The following is a 21,151-nucleotide window of genomic DNA, read 5'->3' as shown; positions in this document are numbered from 1 at the left end:
GGAGGGTAGGCAAAGATAGAAAGAAGGGAGGAGGGTAGCAGTGGGGGTGGAAATACATGATATATATATCTATATCTCCTGGGTCGGAAAGATCCACTGGAGAAGGGAAATATATATGTAAACCAAATATATTTAAAAGTAGAGTGGTAACGATTTACCGATAGAGTAGATAAGAGAGGAGACAAAAAGAGGAGTCAAGGAGAGCACCTAGGTCACTTGCCCCAGCCTGGAAGGGGGCGCTGCTGAGATGGGAGGAGCCACAGGAGGAGATCAGAGGTGAGGGGAGAGGGACCCTGGGGCTCAGTTTTGGAGATGCTGAATCTGAGATGCCTATTAGGCACACAGGTGATTTCCTTAGTAGGATGGAGACATCCCCTTGAGGAACTGCAGGACAGTATGAGAGTGGCATACTTTTTTTTTTTAAATAGGGCTATTTCTTCTTTATCACTTTATAAAGATCTCAAATCCTTTAGAAAGTAGTCTGATGTAAATAAAGTCAGTCATTAAGTACAAATCCTGGAAAACTTTCCCATAAACCATATATGCTTGTATGTTAGGTCAGAGTTCCCTATGGATTTCATTGCGTCTAAGGACTAATTAATAACATCAAATTACTTTCAGTTGAATATTGAATTATGTGTCTTGTATGTAAATAATATATTTAATTTTGTTGTTTAGTCACTAAGTCATGTCTGACTCTTTTGTAACCCCATGTACTGTAGCCTGTCAGGCTTATTCCCAGTAGCTTAATTTTTTTTTTCCCCACCTTCACCTATCATTTATCAAGATGAACTGTAAACAGATACATTTTCCAGCATGAGAGGATTGTAAGATTTAAAGGTGTACTACATGATTCCTTTGTAATATAAAAGATTCTGCTATGCTTTCTCTGGTTAAGGTATCTGTTTTCAAAAAGCAAACAAGTACCTTTCTAACTCAACAATAATAACAAAATCCAAACAGCCCAATTAAAAACTGGGCAGAGACTTGAATAGACATTTCTCCAAAGAAGATATCCAGATGGCCAATACGCACCTGAAAAGATGTCCAGCATCACTAACTGTTAGGGAAATGCAGATCAAAACCACAGTGGAATACCACTTCATACCCATTAGATAGTTACTGATAACAAGCAAACAAAAATGAGTTTTGGCAAGGACGTAAAGGTTGGAACTCTTGAGCATGACTGGTGGAAATGTAAAATGGAGCAGCTGCTGTGCATGACAGTTTGGCGGTCCCTCAAAAACTTAAACATAGAATTACTGTAATGATCCAGCAATTCTGTTCCTACAAATATGCCCCAAAGAGTTAAAAACAGGAATGCAAATAGACACTTGTATGCCTATGTTCATAGCTGTATTAAGTGAAAGTGAAAGTGAAGCCACTCAGTTGTGTCCGACTCTTTGCGACCCCATGGAATGTAGCCCGCCAGGCTCCCCTGTCCATGGGATTCTCCAGGCAAGAATACTGGAGTGGGTTGCCATTTCCTTCTCCAGTCATAGCTGCATTAGTCACAATCAATTATTATAGTATCATACAGAGTAGCTTCACTACCCTGAAAACCCTGTGTCCCACTTACTCATCCCTCCCGTCCCAGCCCTTGGCAATCTCTGATATCTGTGTGTCTTCACAGTTTTATCTTTCTCAGAATGTCATACAGTTGGAATCATACATTAGGTAGCCTTTTCAGTTTGGTTTCTTTCACCTAGTAATATGCATCTAAAGTTCCTCCATATCTTTTCATGACTTGATAATTCACTTCTCTTTAGTGCTGAATACTGTTTCATTGTGTGGATGTATCACAGTTTACTCACTCACTTACTGAAGAACATCTTAGTGGCTTCCAAGTTTTGGCAACTATGAATAAAGCTGTTATAGACTTCTGTGTACAGGTTTTTGTGTGAATGTAAGTTTTCAGCTCCTTTGAGTAAATCCCAAAGAAGGTAATTGCTTGATTACCTAGTAAGAGCGTGTTTGGTTTTAAAAATAAACCATCAAACTTTCTTCCAAAGTGACCATACCATTTTACATTTCTATCAGGAATGAATGAGAATTCTAGTTGCTTCACATCCTTGTCAACGTTTGATGTTGTCAGTGTTTGTATTCTAATCACTGTGTAGTGGTAGCTCACTGTTGTTTTAAGTTGCATTTCCCTAATGATGTATGATATAGGAGGTATGCTTATTTGCCATCTGTACGTTTTTGGTGAGATGTCCTTTAAGGTCTTTGGCTCATTTTTTAATCAGGTGTTTTTTTTTTTTTTTTTTTATCAGAAATGCCTTTTGCAAATATTTTCTCCCAATCTGTGGCTTGACTTTTCAGGTTTTTTTTTTTTTTTTTTGGCTGTGTCTTTTTTTAAAAAAATTTTAATTGGAGGCTAATTACTTTACAATATTGTGGTGGTTTTTGCCATGCATTCACATGAATCAGCCATGGGTGTACATGTGTTCCCCATCCTGACCCCTCCCTCTCACCTCCCTCCCCATCCCATCCCTTAGGGTCTTTTACAAAGCAAAAGTTTTCAATTTTAATTAGCTCTTGCTTATCAATTCTTTCTTTTGTAGATCATGCCTTTGCTGTTGTGTTTAAAAAGCACTGCCAAACCATCAAGATTTTCTTCTGTGTTATATTCTAGCCAGTTGTTCATTTTTTATTGTGTCATCTATATTTGTATTGTTGAGTTGTAAGTCTTTGTATATTCTTGCAGATATTTTCTTCCATTTTGTGGGTCATTTTTTTCACTTTCTTATTGTTGTCCTTAGAAGTGCAACGGTTTTTGATTTTGATAAAGTCCAATTTACCTATTTTTTCTTTGGTTGCTCATGTTATATGCCATATCTAAGAAACCATTGCCTACTCCAGGGTCATAAAGATTTACACTGTGCAGTTCCTTGATTCATTTTGAGTTAATTTTTGTGTATGATATGAGATAGAGGTCTACATTCACTCTTTTGCATATGGGATTCCAGTTGTTCCAGCATCCTTTACTGACTTTCCTTATTCCCTTTGTCTGCACAACCTTGTGAAAAATTATTTCCCTATAGTTGCTTAGACCATAGACACTTGGGTTTCTTACTAGACTCTTGGTTCTATTCCTTTGATCTTTATCCTTCACTAGTACCACACAGTCTTGATTACTATAGCAATGTTTATGATCTTGAATGAATCACTTGAGGTCTCCCAAAGCCTTAATTTCTCCATCTGTAACTCATTAGGACACTAAACAAGAGGATGCATTGAAATATTTAACGTGACATGTAGTAAATATTAGCTATTTTTATTATATTTATTATCATCATCATTGCAAAAGGAGGTGGTCACAGGTTTGTATGCTGGAAGAACTTTGACAAAATTTGAGAATAAAAATTTTTTTCTTAATCCAAACATTTCATTTGACTTACACATTCACTTCATTTCCTCACTGTACAATGTGGTTGAGTACTTTTTCCTCTGAAGGCACTCTGCAAAGAGTCCCTTCCCATCACCCAACTCTAGTTCATACCCATATTGGAGAGCATATTTTTCTTTTATAAAAACATTGATTTCATCAAACACATGGATTTTGGGAAAAGTGTCGAGTTTTGCTCAGGAGGCCCCTGTCATGGCTTCTGTTCCCTGGAGAAGAAGCCTCCATGACATCATCAAGGACTTCTGAGAGAGAGTTTTCTTTGGAGTGGATGTGTGGTGGGGAAACAGAAATACACTGATTTTTCTTTGTTTTAGTGGGTGAAAATAACATGGTTACATTGACGCCTGCATTAAAGCTTTCAGAAGCTCAGTGTCTTACAATGAACACATTATACACCTTGAAATATTTGATTGCTTATGAGAAATGATCAAGACGTGAACACATAACTTCCTACGTTTGCCCATTGGACATTCATTTATTTATTCGTGAATTTCAACATTGGTCCCTTGACCTCACAGTATTGACTGATTTGCTTTAGTTATCACCTCTGTCACATCTCCACAGGCAAACAGTGTCTGAAGTGCTTCTTTTCACAGAACACATGTATATATATTTTCTCATCCTTATTTAAAGGTTATTTTTATTGGTTTTTCCATTGTGAATGGGACACGCTGTGAAGTATGCATGAAAGTAAACTTCTTGACCGAGCATCCAGGATTTCGTGACTCTGTCCCGTGTGATGGTTCTGTTTTATATTCTTCTATTGCACTCAGAGGGAGGCCAAGAAACTCATTTTGTACCATACTTCTTAGGCCAGGAACAGTCAAACTATTTTTTTCTAGTGGCCTTTCCCCTAGTGGACAGCGAGTTGAAGCCTTTGGGAGTTAAAGTTACTTCCCAGGACACAAGTCCAACCCTTCCTCCCACAGCCATTTAAAATAGGTTAAAAATAACCCCCACTTAACGTTTTGTGGCAGGCTATGACAACTTTATAAAAATTGTATGTTTACTTTTCTCCTCTTTTTCGTGTATTAAAGCACTGCTTATCACAGATTCCCGGAGAAAGAAATTTATTGCCAAGCTCTGAAAGAAAGTCTTGTTCCTCAGGGCATGTAGCAAAGCACAGATGATTTTGAACGTTTGGGGTGTCATTGACTTCCACATGGGAGTGAGTTGTTCAGCCTGTGGGAGTAGTGGTGGTTTATCAAAGGGATTCTACCTTCTTGAGCTGAGCGAGTCAGTCCAAGGACCCTATTCATGTCTTTATTCTTCACTTGGACCTTCAACAGCTATTCATTGAATGCTCTCTGTAGGTGAGGTGCTGTTTTAGGCCTTGGGGATCCATCTGGTGGTGAATAAGACAAGTTCCCTAGTTCTATGGTACTTACACTGTAGGAAAGAAAGACTTAGGCAAACAAAAAAAAATTGCACTATATATATAAAATCACTGTAAGCCAAGACCTTGGAAAATCTTCCACCTTTAGATTTATTTGCCAAATCCTGTTGCTGTTCTTCTCTTGTAAACCTTACAGTTGCTTCTCACCCTCCTCAGCATGCAAACCAATGTCCTAGGATCCTCCTGGAACACCCGACAGATGATTGGGTATTTGTGTACATTGTAAATTCATCACAATAAGTCTAGTTAACATCTGTCTTATTTTTTAACATGAGCTAGTGCTCCCTGGTTGCCTAGTGGTTAGGGTTCAGTGCACTCGTATTTATGCCAGCATTTTATTAAAATAAAAGTATTTCGCAAGAAAATAGAAATATGGCTTCCAATAAAAATGTTATACCTGGGCTTAATACCAAGTTCACAGATTTTAGTTTTGCAAGGAAAATCAGGCTTTAAAAAGTGAAGCAACGTTGTAACCAAAACATTAATCCCAGGGATTTTCACAAAACACTACAAATGACTGCATGAAAACTGGTCTGCCAGAAACTGGCAGGACATGGTGTGTTGAATAGTCTCAGCTTTTCAAATAAAGAGTTTCATGAAGAGCTATGTCATTACATATGTGCTTGTGCCCACTTGTGTCTATCAATTTGCAACCCCATAGATAACCTCCCGTCTGTTCATGGAATTTTCCAGCAAGAATACCTGTGAGAATATGAGTGAGTTGCTAGTTTCCACTCCAGCAGACCTTCCTGACCCAGGGATCGAACCTGTGTCTTCTGCATTGCAGGCTGATTCTTTACCACTGAGCCACCTGAGAAGTCTGTAACTACATATAGCAATTGCATAAAGAGCTTATGACCTAAAGCAAAGTGACCTAAAGTTTCTTGAGACCTGTCAGATTCTATACCACCTGGGTAACGTCTTTCCAGTGTGAAGACTGTTGGATTTTTTATAAAAAACCTCTAATCAAGTTGTAGAGCGCAGTTTTTATTTTTACCTGCTGACTTGTGTTCACAGCAGCTTTTAAAAACTGCTTGTTTCAACCATAGCTGCATCCTATACCCCAGCTACGGGGAAGAAAGTCAAAAGTCTCAGTTGCATGGCGTTTCGTTTTAGTCTTCACTTTTGCAGGGAGAGCTCTTTTTTTTGGTTTTTCATTTGTCCTTATTCCTCATTTCTTGTACTTGCAACATCTTCCAACACTGAGAATTCCTTGCCTCCTTGACTGAAAATTCAAATTCAGTAATAGAGCATTCTTGGTTGATCATATCTGATTCTATCCCTCACATACTTTGTTTTTACCATGGTGCTGTTATTTTTTAGTCACTAGACATATTTTAGCACGCATGTGTGCTAAGCATTAGGGTACAAAGATGAAAAAAAAAAATACTACCCATCCTTAAGGAACCTTATGTTGAAGGCTGCTGTGTTACTCTGATATCACCGAGATGTGCATCGTTTCAGGACACCAGCAACTGTATCTCTATCCTTTCCACATTTCTAGTGTGAGTGTGGGTCTGTATGGTTCATGATGTTGCAGGGAAGGTTAGAAATAAAAGAACCTCCTTGAGAACACACGTTCTCAGAAACAGAGTTGGTCAGTGATAATAGCATGTAATAAGGCAGTGTAGAATAAATGGGAAATAAATATTTAATAGTAAAGGCCAGAGGTGTCACAGCAGTTTGAAGGAAAGTGGGTGATCTCTGTGGTCTGGAATGGCCAAGGAGAGGCAGGATTCAGGAGGCGGGGCACGGGTAGCAGGCTGGAGGGGACAGACCGTGCTGGGTGCGTGGTGTCCTCAAGCTTTTGGAGACCTCAGAACTCCCTGTCGCTTCGGAAGAGGTCTTTGCATCTTTGTGTCTGCACGACATCCTGCTCTATGCTCATTTCCCAGAATGTGAATGAGGGGCTCCCGAGGGGTGACCCGTAAGACGAGAAGGGGGAAAATATGGTGCCGATTATGGAGTCTGTCCCTGGGGGTTGGAGCCCAGGGGTGAGGCATGGGAACGTGTAAATGAGCTGGAACCTGGCCTTGCCTGGCCGACCAAGGGCTCTCCGCCTTGGTCCTCTGGCACTGAATCTTGCCAGGAGATGGTGGGAGGGGCCGGGGTGTATACGACTTGGTTCTCTCTGCCCGGCTGTCTCTCCACTCTTTGGACCAGGAGTTAAGTTCCATTTGGCACAACTTGCCCTTGGAAAAATGTTTTTCCATAGTTCCCAAAGAACTATATAAGTAGACGGTTTAGACGTTTGCTAGCGCTGCCTTTGTCAAAAACACATCAACTTCAGAAGCATTTTGGAAATCTTTTTTAGAGGAAAATCATGAAAAGAAGCCTTTGCTTTCTATTGCTTCCTGACTAGGTCTTATTCTCCCAAGTACTATCTTAATTTTCAAAATCACTAATGTGTTAAGGCCAACTATCTTCAATAGGTTACTCCATAGGCTTATTCTTTGAGTCACAGAGGGCCCAGCATCTGTTCTTCATTTATTTTCCTCTTAACTCTTCTTTCTTCTTCTTTTTTTCTTTTCTTTTTTTATTTCTTATTTAGGCTTGTTGAAAATGGTATTTTTGGTTGAGGTTATTTTAAGGTGGTGTTGAAATAAATCCCGAGTCCGTCCTCTTGTTCAACAGTGCATGTTCTTTTAAGCCTACACATCCAGGGTCATCCTACCAAAATAAATTATATGGGCCCTGTGCAGATCTCTCAAGTGCCTGGCTTTATTTATGAGTTTGGCTGCTGGCATAGCATTTATAGTTTCTCTTGAGCAAAAAATGGGCTCACTTTTCTTTTCTCTGTCTTTTCCAAGAATTGCTAGCAGTCTCATTTCTTAAGTAGCTATGGGTCTGTGTCACTAACTATTTTAGTTTTATTATCTCCCCTCAGGGAATTTTTAAAATTTAGTTGTATGTCCATCAAATCAACTGTTGTAACAATCATATAGGTAGATGGAACTCAACATCCTGCCCATTTATAGGCATTCAGGGCTATCCAAAATCGCCAAGATATTTCCTTTACCTTGACCTAAGCTGGAGAAAACATACTTTTCTTTTTTTAATTAAAAATTTAAAAATTAAAAAAAAAATTTTAGGCTGTGCCCCATGGCTTGTAGGATCTTAGTTCCCTGACTAGGGATTGAATCCAGGCCATGGTAGTGAAAGCACTGCATCCTAACCCCTAGACCACCAGAGGAGTTCCCAAAACATCCTTTTCTATATAGGAAAGTTGACTGACTTTTTTTCTTCTTTTAATAGTAAATTTTGCACAACTTAGGTCTTTTCAAAATATAGCCTTATTTATTGGAATTATCTGATGATTTGTAGGTGGCTTAAAAAATCTGCATGTGTGTCAAGTACCCTATTTCTTGTGTGAATAAAGGTCTTACATTTTTCCAGCAAATTGAGGAAATCTGTAGATTCTTCATTTTGAAAGTTGACACATTAAACATCCTTCTAACATGCATATGATTCGGCATCTTTATATTCAGTGTCCTTTTGTGCAGCTAGCATAACAGAATATTCTGGATAAACCCATTCATTCTTTTCGCTCTTACTTCTGAAAATGAGATTAAGACTACTGGGATGAACTTCTCTACCCATATCTACCCATGGGCCTGTCTAAAGTCCTTGGGTTTTGAGTCTGTTTGAAATTGGGTTTTAGTCTTTCCAAATCTGTACCCTTCTGCTTCAGTTAACCTGCCTGAAACTGACTCTGTCCAGGGAGACGTTGGTGCTTGAGGAGGTAAGATTGAAGAGGTGGGCTCCACAGTCTAGGAGATGCTGGTGGAGGCAGAAGCATGGAGGTTTTGTTCCCAAGCGCGGATTCTGGTAGCTCAGGATCTCTGGAGAAGAGTCTGTGGCACCTGTTATATGATACTGGGGGTGGTTTGGGGCATTAAAAAAGGAGCCTGCTGAAAAGGTAAGGTGGGGCCAGTCCGTGGAAGGCCCTAATTTGTCGCACTGGGAACCGGGGAAGCTTTAAATAGGGAGTGATGCGCAGAGGCGTGAGGAAAGATGACAGGCTGGGAGACAGCGTGCGGCAGCCGCGCTCCAGGCTCTGGCGGTTCCCCGTGCTTTCTCCCAGGCTCACCGAGGGCCCGGCCAGCTCTGTGGACCATCCCTGTGTTTTGTGGCTCAAGTCCAGCCACTCACCTGTCATTCCGGTGACCACTCTGGCTGGCTTAAGGAGAAGCCTGGAGACTTGGGCTGCGGGGGAAGCGTGCAGTGAGGTTGGGCTTCTGAGCCCAGAGCCAGCAGAGAGGGAGGGGGCCCTGCTGAGAGGTGTGGGGTAGGGGGCGCTGGGGGCTCTGAAGCCCTGGCCAGCCTGATGAGTATGGATAAATGCTTCCATAAAAATCCCTTTTGGCTGAAGCCATATGAAGTTGAGATTTCTGTCTCTTGCTCTGTAGAAAGTCCTGGCAGACAGAGGTGGAATCAGATAATCTGTGGGCAGTGTTGCTAATTAGGAGCTTCTGGATAACTCATTGGTCTGGGTCCCTGGCACAGACTAGATACTCAACAAATTAATAACATGAATTAATAAATTAATGAAATTAACAGGGCTTCAACTGATGGGTGGCAGCCTGTTTCATGGATTTTTAACAAAGGCCTTACTTTGTATTTTATCTTGACTGTATTGATGATGTTTTAGCAAATAATTTGGCTTCATAGCAGGAGACATTTTTAAGAGACTTAATTTTTCCGACAGCCTGAAAATAAGATTATTTTCATGCATTCTGAATATGTGTCTCCCACCAGCATCTCTCTCAGTGTTATGTCAAGGATATTTTATAAGTTTTATGAAGGGCAGAACATCTAAGTATTTCTTCTGGTTACATGCCATGTATTTTCTTGGATTGGGCTTTGTGATTTTTGCCTTTCCCTCAGTTCTTCTCCAATATCTGACCTCTGAATAAAATGGTCCTGGGAAAAGACTTTCATTGGTTTTATAGTTTTAAACAGATTAAATAAGACTTTTGGGAGAAGGTTTGGTGTTTCTGATTTTTCTATCAAATGGCTGGATTAGAAAATTTCTGAAGCTTCGTGACTACCCACTTTTATGTGTTTATATAACTTAGGAGAAATGTGTATCTCTTCATTTTTTCAATTAAAACATTTTTTGCAAGCAAGTTTATTATGCAACACTTTACCATGTGATTTTTCCAGTTTTATTGAGATATAATTGACACAGAACATTGTATTAGTTTAAGGCCTGTAGTATAATGATTTGATAGATATATATATATTACAGAAGACTTCCTAGGCAGCTCAGTGGTGAAGAATATGCCTGCCAATGCAGGAGACACAAGAGACACGGATGATCCCTGGGTTGCAAAGATCCTTTGCAGAAGGAAATAACAACCCACTCCAATGTTCTTGCCTGGAAAATTCCATGGACAGAGGAGCCTGACTGGCTACAGTCCATGGGGTTGCAAAGAGTCAGACACAACTGAGCACACATACACACACAGATATATTACAAAACGATTACCATAGTGTTCGTTAACATTCATCATCTCAAAAGAGTTAATTTATTTCTTGTGATGAGAACTTTTAAGATCTGCTCTCTTAGCAACTTTCAAATATACAATATTGAAAGTAGTTCTTTTTAAATGAGAGAAATCAAATACGTTTCCCCCCTATTGTAAGAGATTATAACAATTCCAAGTAGTCTGCAGACTTTTGTGTCTCTTTACTTTTTCTTTTTCTGTGTCAAAATGTTTTGCAACAACCACTGAGTCTTGCAAACTCTGTTATCACTGCTGTTAAAAGGGAGAATGGAATCACAGACACAAGGTGAGCATTCAGTGGGAGCGAGAATGAAATCTCTAAAGTCTCTGTTATGGGTTTGTTTGTCAGTAGTTACTGTTCGTTCCTAACTATAGAGATGGATGCTTCTTCTCTTTCTTTCCCACGCATGCAGTTCCTCACCGGTGGAATCATTCATTGTCCAGGAGCTCTGGGTTCAAGCTTTAACCATCCTACTTAGCACCACAAGGATACCTACCATAATTGAAACCTTTCTAGAGTTAACACGTGGTTGGTGAGCAGAAGTGCAATTTGACTCCTGACGTGGTTCTCCTGCTTTTGCAGGAGGTCATGGCACCTTCTGATGTGAAAGACGCCAGTGCACCTGTCACGACTCTGGCTGGCTGGTCCTGGGACCCCCTGGGAGCCAGGCTCTTCAGGCTGCCTCGGTACCATGTGGGATGCGTCCCTCCAGGCCAGTGAAATGGACAGACGGGGGGTTAACAGGGCCATTGTGATGTGAAGCTCTACACTGAATGATCAGTGCTTTAGCTTTGGCCGGAACATTTTACTTGTTCACTGTATCAACGCTCTCATGGCAAATGGAGGCTGGGCCATCGAGCCATTAATTTACAATGTTAGGTCTGGACTGAGGCAGTAAAGTGTGGGAGAGACCTAGGGAAACGGATGTGGGAGTCAGACACTTCTGGTCTGAAATCTGTCTCTCCGACTTCCTAGCTGCAAGGTCTTGGGCAGTGGATTCATAGGCTACACTGGTATCACCACTTCTCCCTTTCAGCCAGGGTTAGGAACACTGTGCGGAGAACACTTAGTACATACCTGACACTCAGTAGCTGTTCACGAAATGGTTGTCAGTGCTTCTGTTCTTTTCTCTTTTCTTCTTCTGCCCCTGCTGCTCAAGGGAGAGGTTGAGAGGGAGCTTCCTCAATTGTGCTTCCTTCTTGACCTTCAGCATTTCTGGAAACTTAGTCCTGGATCATCCAGTTGTGAGTCTTGGCAGTTTGTGAGTGAGGGGTGGTATCTGCTTGAAGCCAGAATAGCCTCCGCACCCAAGACTGTGAATGCCCAGGGGGGGCTCCATCCTTGGGGGCTTCTGTCCCAGCCATGGGACACTTGCCACCCTCTCCTAATTCCGGTGTAAAAGAGCATACAGTGGGATGGACCTGTAGTGGCTATGGGGCACTTTATTTAAAATTTTTTAAAAATTTTAGTTGGAGGATAATTGCTTTACAGTGTCGTATTCTTTCTGCCGTACAACAGCATGAATCAGCTACATGGATACATATACCCGCTCCGTCTCAAGCCTCCCTCCCACATCCCCCCAGCGGTCATCAGAGCACCGAGCTGAGCTCCCTGTGTGATCCAGCAGCTCCCGACTGGCTGTCTATGGTGGTGTGTCTATGCTAGTGCTGTCTTCTCAATCTGTCCACCCTCTCCTTCCGCCATGGGGCACTTTAAACAGCAGTACTGAGGCACATTTTTATGTCACACATCCTCACATTTTGTGGCTCACCTGACATGTTGTGCTCCAAAAGAAGAGCATTTTAGAAAACATGGATTCCATGTGCCCTTCTAGGTTCTCATCATTGCAGTGGTCTTGAGTTTGGTTTCTGCGTAAGTACTGAGCCATGTCCTGGCCAGCAGAGTGGGAAGATGATGGATGGGTTTCAAGAAGCCAGCTTGGTCTATGTGCTGTGTAGCTCGAGTATCACCATGAAAGATTGTTTAAAAAAAAATTCGATGGCTAGATAGATTGCAAAATATCATGTTTCAAAAATCAGGTTGGCATTCTAATGTAAACATACTTTTTGCAGAATTGTTTCATTTTTATCTGAAAGAATTTTATGAGCACTAAGATCATGTATCATACTTAAAAAAAAAAAAAAAGATGTATTTGTTCACGAAAGGCAACCAGGAGACTTTCTTTTAAACACTGTAGTAAGAGACTTCATGAATTCAAACAACACTTAATTATCAAAGGTAGAAGTCACCCGGGGAGCCTTACCAAGTACTTGGGGGTCTCAGGCAGCTGTGTCCAGACTCCAAAGACTTTAGGAGGAAAGAGGAGAAGACATCAGGTTGGATGGGAACCTGGAGACTGAGAAGAGCCGGGTGTGGCCAGCGGCCCCACCCCTGGGCTAATGGGGAGGATGCTCTTCTCTCTCCTCTGGGCCCCAAACACTCAGCTTCAGTGTAGCCTCTGGTCCAGTTTCAGAGACTGTTGTGGCATCTGTCATGGCTGAGGCTGGTGCTTCCCTTCCTGGGGCAATCTCAAGAGTTTTATTGGCCAGCCACTGTCCTGAGGGGCTGAATTTCTTGAGATGTAATACTGGGTCATTATCGTGTGAATCCAACCATCTCATCCTCTGTCATCCCCTTCTCCTCCTGCCCTCAGTCTTTCCCAGCATCAGGGTCTCTTCCAATGAGTCGGTTCTTGGTTGGATAGCATCACTGACTCCATGGACATGAGTTTGAGCAAACTCCGGGAGATGGTAAAGGACCGGGAAGCCTGGCGTGCTGCAGTCCATGGGGTCACAAAGAGTCAGACACGACTGAGAGACTTAACAAGCACAACCTCGTGTGTGTTTCCACAGCTGCTGTTTCATGTGCTTTCTAGAGTCTGCAGCACCTCAGACAGTTAAGAGAGCAGCCTGAGTGGGGAAAGGCATTAAACAGCCGTAGGTCCTTCGCAGGAGTCAGAACCCAGAGGGAGTCGCTCGGCTGCCTGAGCCCAGCGGAGCCCTTTCAGAACCAAAACCAGAGCCCAGGCCTCCACGACTTCCAAATACTTCACTTTCCATGTTGCCAGAGTTAGAAAATGTCATGATACCAAATTTAGCACGACAAAGTATTTCTCTAGTTGCTTTTCTTAGATTAGAACATAAACTTGTCTTCGGTTTTGGCCACTGCAGACACGTTGGTTTCTCCCGGGTCGGCAGCGTCTGGATCTCTTCCCTCCAGTGACTGGCAGAGGCCCTCAGCCTGCTTTATACGGTATTGAGCACTGGGGCTTTGGCCCAAGCCAGACCTGCGACCGGTGCCTTTCGTTTTCCTTGGTTTCAACAAAAGGTAACCCTACTCTGCACTTCAGACTCCCTGGCCTCTAGGGAAGTCTTTCTTTCCCAGATAGAGATGATTCTAGAACCTCAAAATGTTCAGTAGTTGAGTATTTGACCTGTAGTTTAGAAAGTAAGGACTTCCATTTAGATTGAAATTATTAGGTGGTGTGATGGAGCTTGGTTGAGGAGAGGCTCTGTCTGCCCGTGATTGATGGGGAAGGACCAGCGGTGCCGTGGTGGGACCTGGTGTCCTCACTGAGGCTTTTCAGCCTTCGCCTAGAAAAGCTGATGAAACCATTCCCCCTGCCCCCATCTAAATCCAACAGGGCAGGGATGGGAATGAAAAGGCTGTTAAACTGGGGCACAGCCTTTTCCATTGAGGCTGTAAGAGTCTTCAGCACAAAGACTCCATCCTATTCAGTCTCTGTTCTTCTTTCCAGAACCTAACACCATCCCACACAAAGGCATTCGGTTGAGTGGAATCGGATGTTTGCTGTTCTTTCTTTTGGTTGTGAGAACCCTAAACATCTGCCTATGAAAACATTTGGGTTTATCTCAAAGAGGATGAGGTGGTTGGATGGCATCACTGACTCAGTGGACATGCGTTTGAGCAAACTCCAGGAGATAGTGAAGGACAGAGAAGCCTAGCGTACTGCACTCCATGGAGTCACAAAGGCTCGGACATGACTTAAGAGACTGAACAGGCACACCACAAAGAAGAAAGTTCTGGTGGTGGTTTGTGAATATAGCTTTGCAGTATCATTTTATCTTAAGGTGTTCTATTTTCAAATACCAGTTTCAAGCAGAAAGCTACTTAAAGTAATTGTTAGCCGATTATCCTAAACATACTAATATTGAGCAGTCAGGCTCCCCTCTCTGGCTACTGCCCGCACTTCCACAAAGAGTTGAGTCTCCACTTTCTCAGCTCTGGTGCATTCACTCCTGCAGCCATTGCGTGATGCCTTCTGATCCCAGGGCTCCCACCACCCCTCCTGCATCTTCTGTGTTGCTGAATCCAGTGGGCAGTTTCCAGTTCTGGCTTTACTTGATCTGGCGGCAGCATTCCACATATACACTCTCTGTCTCAAACCACTCCCTCTGCACACTCCCCCCCAGGAGCATGCCCTCCGATTTTCCTCCCCACTGGCCGTTCCTCCCCGGTTCACTTCTCCAATTCCCCCTCTTCCATCAGACCTTTCACTCTTGCATGTCCTCACATCTTCTCACTCTACATGCTCTCCTGAGGTAACCTTTCAGTCCTGTGGTTTCAAATATCACTTGTACGCCAGTGACCAAAAACTAAACTGCATTTCAGCAAATCTAAGGCACATGTGATGTCAGATGCACCGAGATTTTATGTAAAGGAAAAAAAAAAATGCTGCCAATGAAATGCCACAGTGTCTTCTTACCATATTAATCTTAAGATGCATTCCGCTTTCAGAAATGTCAGAATGTGAAAAATGTACACCCAATAGTACACCCAAGAGTACACCCAATAATGATATAATGGGATATATCACCTTGATATACTGATATAAGGTGATATCACATAATGATGTAATATCTTTTGTGTGGATGAACTGCCCTTTGCAGAGCACAGATACCTAGTGTGTCTTGAGCATGGTGTCCACTGGAACGTGCAAATGAATGGTGATAACTTTGTCTTAAGGAAAGCTGGTAGTTTCTTAAAGGTCATCATTTCTCCAAGTATGAAAGAGGCCTTTTTACCATACAGTTTACTTATATGCATAGAGGAGGTAGACTTGAGCTCGCCGTGCAGTGAGGCAGAGTTATGGAGCCATCGGGTCTTCATGATGGCATCAGCACAACTGAGGTATATTTCACTTGGTCTAGAATTGACCGACTCCAGAATCACGGTCAAGACTGTTCTGGCTGTCTTAGTGTAAACCATGCAGTGATCCCTGAGCAGTGCTGTCCGTCTTCACAGAATTTCTCAGGCAACGGAATTTTAATTTTTTATTACTCATTTCTTCTTATTACATCATTGGGAAATCATGCTGATGGTGTTTCCCTCATCTTTTTTTTTTTTTTATTTCCTCCCTCTACTTCAGAATTACTTTTGACAGCTGTGAGACCTGTGAGAACGATGGCTATATCTTGAAATGTAATTTTCCTGCAGCAGCATCCAAAATTAACAAAAAGACATGGAAAAATCTCATTGAGTGTTCTAATCTACCACCATCTGTGAACCTTGTTCTGTTCCACTGAGAGTTTTCTAAAAATAATTTAAGTGGTATATCTTTACTTCTATAGGGAAAATAATTCATACTAGATGCTTTGACTTTAAAATATTATCTTATGGTCAGTATGGTTACCCTAATAAAGTTTTGTTTCATGGGTTCTAAGTGCAGAGAAAATTATTTATGTTCCATTTTTTGATATTGTTAATTGGTATAACACCCTCTGGTTCGTTGTTTGTTTTAGTTGCTCAGTCTGGTCTGACTCTTTTGAGACCCCATGGATTGTAGCCCACTAGGCTCCTCTGTCCATGAGATTTCCCAGGCAAGAATACTGGAGTGGGTTGCCATTTCCTTCTCCAGGGAGCTTCCCAGTCCAGGGATCCAACCCATGTCTCCTTCACTGGCAGGCGGATTCTCTACCTCTGAGCCACCAGGAAAGCTCATATCACCCCTGGACCTCTGGTCATTTAGCTATGCACATATCAGTATGCAACTGAGGTTTTTCTCCCCATGGAAGTGTCCTACTATATCTCCTTGCTCTTGTCCTCCCACTCTCTCTTCCATGACATCTTTCTCACAGGTAGTTCAAAGTAGAATATTTAAGGACGAAAGTTTAAATACCATAATCCAATCACATGGGAATTGAAAAATATTCTCTTTAAAAACTCTTGGATCAGAGAAGAAATAAAGACTGTAGTTATAAACTACCTAGAAAATAAGAAGAATGATACTATTATAAACAAAACTCATAAGATGCTTGCCAAAGATTTGCTTGAAGGAAGATGATTGGACTTGAGGCTTGTTATTAACCAAAAAGAATGAAAATTAATGAGCTTATCAAATCTGCGGATTTAAAAATTAACAAAGGAAAACCACATAATATACTCAAAAAAGTGTGTTAAAACACTTATTAGCAAACACAAGCATAAATGAATGGTTGGAAAAGAGAAAAGTTAACTTCATAAATCCAAAACCTGTTACTTGGAAGAAAAACCTTTGCATACCTAATTACAAAAATGTAAGAACCTAGTTTACAATATTAGGAATCAGAAAAAGGTTGAGGAGAGAGGGATTTGCCCACAGACAAGAATGAAAAGATTATAAGAAATTGAAAATTAGCAGTAAGAAGATAATTTGAAAAAAATAGATGTCAAAATGAGATTTAGTAAAAGAAAAAAAAAAAGTAGAAAACATTGAGTGGGTCTATAACTGAGCAAAAAGTTGGAAGAATTATTAAAGAACTCTTTCTGTATAAAGTGCCTGTATTTGTTTCAAATACTAAATAATTTGTATGTTGAAAGCTTCCTAATTAATGTAATCATAATTGATTTCACCTGATAAAAGTGGCACAAATAGGCTAATGTAGACCAATGTTTCTTAAAAGCATAGATGCAGAAAAACCAAAAAGGAAATTATAGCAGATAAAATATAAGTAATATTAAAACAGTAATACATGGATTCCAAGTTGGCCATATACCAAGAATCCAAGACTTAAGGGTTAAGAAAATCCATTACTCTTATTGATAGCATCAGACTAAACAAAGCAAATATTCCTCCAAAGCATTGATGTTCATTTCTAATTTTCAAAAATCAGCACTCATTAAACTAGGAACAGATCACTTCCATGATGTGCTAGTATTTTTAAAAAATCAACATCAAATTCAGTGGTGAAATATAGGAAGTGTTTTCATTAAAAACAGGTGTGCACATGAAAAGACGTTAGCATCATTAACCACTAGGGAAATGCAAGTAAAAAAATCACAAAATACCGTCTCATACCTACTCAGATGGCTATGATCAAAAAAAGATTATAGCAAGTGTTGGCAAAGACACAGAGCAGTCAAAACCCTCATGGAGTGGTGGTGGGAGTGTAAAATGGTACAGCCACTTTGTATTTGGAAAATAGTCTGGGAATTCTGCAAAAGGTTAAACAAAGAGTTACATATGACCTGGCACAATTCCATTCCTAGGTATATATACACCCAAGAAAAATGAAACCTTGTCCTCATAAAAACTTGTATGTGAAAAAAAACTTGTGTAAGAATGTTCATAGTGGCAATTTTAATAATAACCAAAAAGTAGAAACAATCCTAATGTCCATCAGCTGACAAATAAAATGTGGTATATACATGTAATGGAACATGTGTGGGGCAGTAAAAATAAATGAAGTACTGACATATTCTACAAATGGATGAACTTTGATTGAAACATGGATTGAAAACATGATGCTAAGTGAAATGAACCAGTCACGAGTACAGCATACTGATTTGAGAGGTGAGGATTGAGCCAGTGTCTGTTTGTAGATGGTTAATCCTTGGCAGTAGTAAGTAGCATTGCTTAGCCCCACCGTCATCACTGGAATGTTCTCTGGGTGTTTGAGGTGGCTGCCTTATTGGGGTTGTCATCGTGTGGGTTTTCACTTGCCCTGTAGACACTCTCTTGTCATTTCCTGTATGTTTCCTATTGGAATGATTCTTGAAATTGCCCTATCTTTCAGAGGTGTATGCTTGGTAAAAATTGTTTGCAGAAGTCTTATCTGACAGTTTGAACTGTAGTTCAGGGGTAAGAATTCTATTTAGTAGAAAGATTTTATTATAGATATTAGCATCTTCATTTGGTAAATTTTCTTGGGGAGCATACAGAACATTCCTGTGATACTTTTTGCTACTGTATGTATGTTTGTATTCCTGCTAGTTTATATGGGAGCAGACAATCCTGGGGCCACTTCCACAATGGAGAAATGCATAGGAAAATACAGTTTTCTTTTTAATAGAATGCAATTCATATATAGTTAACATGTAAACAAAGAACTTTCATGTGTTACTTCCTGCCTTAAATTAGAATTATATAATTAAAGTAAAAACATTGACCTCTTTAAAACTCAGGATATTCTTAAAAAATAGGGTGTATGAATCTTTTGTGGTATGTTTAAGGTTGCATTTAAGGAGTTGGTGAATTTGTATCTTTTGATACACAGACCTTTGTGATATCTAATTAGCTTAAGGGGGCAAGTTTGTCTTTTGTTTTTGGAAGGGTCTTATTGAAAGTCATATTTGGATTAAGCAGGAGATTACCTGCTGACTGTTGTTTGTGACCAGCTCTTTTGCTTTACGATAACCCTGTCAAACTGATCTCCCTAGGTTGAAAACGTCCGCTTGGTAGATCGAATATCTTCTAAAAAAGCAGCCCTCGGTACTTTGTATTTGACTGCCACTCACGTCATATTTGTGGAAACCGCACCTGATGCAAGGAAAGAAACATGGGTATGCAGTCCTTATTTTTGGCTTTTTGTGTTTTCCATTGTTTGAAGTAACAAGTTTTGATTCGGTTTTGTCTGTTCTCAAGGTGAGGAGGGTGGGACTTGCAGGGGTTGGGTGTTCAAAGCACTCTTTCTGGAAAGTGAGCACTGCCTTTTTTGGTAAAGGGTCATGTCCACTTGATCTCTTTACTCACTTTAAATACTGATGATTTGAACATCATCAAAGAGAGAGGAATAGCCAGAGGTGTAAGTGCTTCGTGTCACAGCTGACAAGTAGAGATTCAATAATGTTACTGTACCAGATACAGCGTTTACAACAGTGATTTGCAATCTGCTTCCTTCGTAGCATCCTGTGGTGCAGGCCATTTAGTCATTATGTTGTCTACAATTTTCTCATAATTTAAAAAAGAGAAAGTCTAGGGAAGAGTCCTGTTATCAGGTATTTCTGCTACAGAATAATGAGACCGTTAGAAGATCCTTATTTTAAGAGAGCTGCCCAACCATGCCATTAGGACCAGAACCAGAATCTGTGGATTGTAGATTCTGCCTTTTCTGTAGGCTTGATCTTTGCAGCAGAAGGTGGCCCGCCCTACTTAGTGGAGAGGAATTTAAAGAATGAAGCATTGCCACTGAGGACCGAGCAGAGACCCTCCTGAAAGCCAGAGCACTTCAGCATGGTTTCCTTTTAAATAAATCTCTTCTGCAGCCTGCCTGACCACCAACAGCTTAGAAAACAACCATCTCAAGTTGCTGTTGAACTCGAGCATTCCATGTGGAATTAAGGAGCATGGTGGCACCTCCCAGCGGAACCGTCTCTAACTTTTGTTGATTGCAAGGTTTATTTTACTAACTTCTCATGACCTTATTTAATTTTAGCTACCCAGTGCATTTCAACCTTTGACGACCCAAATGTTCCCTTACCTGGAGCTGTGCAGAATTCTAGGCTGAAGGGTTTGCTTCGTATAATGAGCTTGACTATCAGAAAGCTTGGCACTGAAAAATAAAATGATGAATTCAGACAGCTGGTTCTTACCCCCAAACATACCAGTTCCTGTCAACTGAGTGCAAGCCAGCTGAAGGTCAAGGGTGTTTCTTCTCTCTATGTGTGGCTCAGAGACTGTTACCAAATCACAAGGCTTTGTGCCCAATGCACAGTGAGGCCCATCAGTAGTAAAACACTAGCTTTTGGAACAGAGAAAGGCTTATTACAGGTTTATACAAGGAGATGGGTGGCTCATGCCCTAAGAACTCCAAAGTTACTGAAAGCTTTCAGCAAGCCCCTTTAAAAGCAAAAGGTGAGGAATTGGGTGTGGTTAGTTGTTGCAGACTTCTTGGGGTCAGACCCTTTGCTCTTGAGGTCAGGTCATGGTCAGGTAACCATGTTCCTATAAATCTCTACCAAACGAATGTTATTCTCCATCCTGACAAGAAAGGGCAAGGTCCCAGGGCACAACTCTCACCCTCCAAGGTCCCATTCCTGGCTAAGAGAAGGCTAGAGCTCAGCTGGCAGCTCCATCAGGGCCAGGTTCCCACACCCTGCCCAGCTGTCCTCCCTAAGGGAGCCAGGCACCTAATCCAGCTGCCCATCGGTCTCCTCCAGCCTCCCAAATGGAGGGAGACCAGGTTTCACAGACTATGACCCAGACAGACGGCCACTGGTAGTGGGTCACAGAGACAGGGATGGGGGAGAGGTTCGCCGCTCCTCAAGGCCTGGGCCATGGCTAGTGGAGGGCCTTAGTCAGAGCTCTGGAGCCCCGCAGGACATCGTCCCCAGTCTGTTCCCTGGCCACCCCCCGGCTCAGCCACTGGCTCAAGGCTGGGTGAGCTGGAGGGCCTCCAGGAGAAGGCCTGACTCTACCTCTTAACTCACTCTCCACCTGACGACCACCTCACCACCAACCCTTGAGCTGAGTCACTTCCTCCTGGGTCCCTCATTGTCAGTTACCAGTGGGCGGGGCCTTCTGCAGGACTGACCAATAGCTGAGCAGGACCTTATTGACAACCGACCAATGGCTGAGCCAGGCCTGTTGCCTAGTAACAGGGTGCAGGAAGACTAAG

At 41.6% G+C, this 21,151-nt stretch overlaps 1 protein-coding gene and 1 long non-coding RNA gene across 2 annotated transcripts in view; one reads left to right on the top strand and one right to left on the bottom strand.

Annotated features, from left to right (window-relative positions):
* MTMR7 (myotubularin related protein 7) overlaps positions 1-21,151 on the top strand; it is a 98,255-nt gene that overhangs the window by 15,036 nt on the left and 62,068 nt on the right. The window contains exon 2 of the mRNA XM_020883339.2: positions 18,975-19,097. Within this exon, the coding sequence (XP_020738998.2) occupies positions 18,975-19,097 (123 nt within the window). The remainder of the gene's footprint in view (positions 1-18,974; positions 19,098-21,151) is intronic.
* Positions 19,001-21,042, bottom strand: LOC110131056 (uncharacterized). The gene is made up of 3 exons (XR_002312057.2): positions 20,952-21,042; positions 20,015-20,086; positions 19,001-19,074 (listed from the first exon to the last, which is right to left on the bottom strand). It is a non-coding gene; the product is annotated as an uncharacterized lncRNA (long non-coding RNA).

Source organism: Odocoileus virginianus, chromosome 32 (assembly GCF_023699985.2).
Source record: "Odocoileus virginianus isolate 20LAN1187 ecotype Illinois chromosome 32, Ovbor_1.2, whole genome shotgun sequence".
Classification (NCBI taxonomy): Eukaryota; Metazoa; Chordata; class Mammalia; order Artiodactyla; family Cervidae; genus Odocoileus; species Odocoileus virginianus.
The sequence above is the reverse complement of the archived record's forward strand: the minus strand, read 5'-3'. Positions and strand labels throughout refer to the sequence as shown.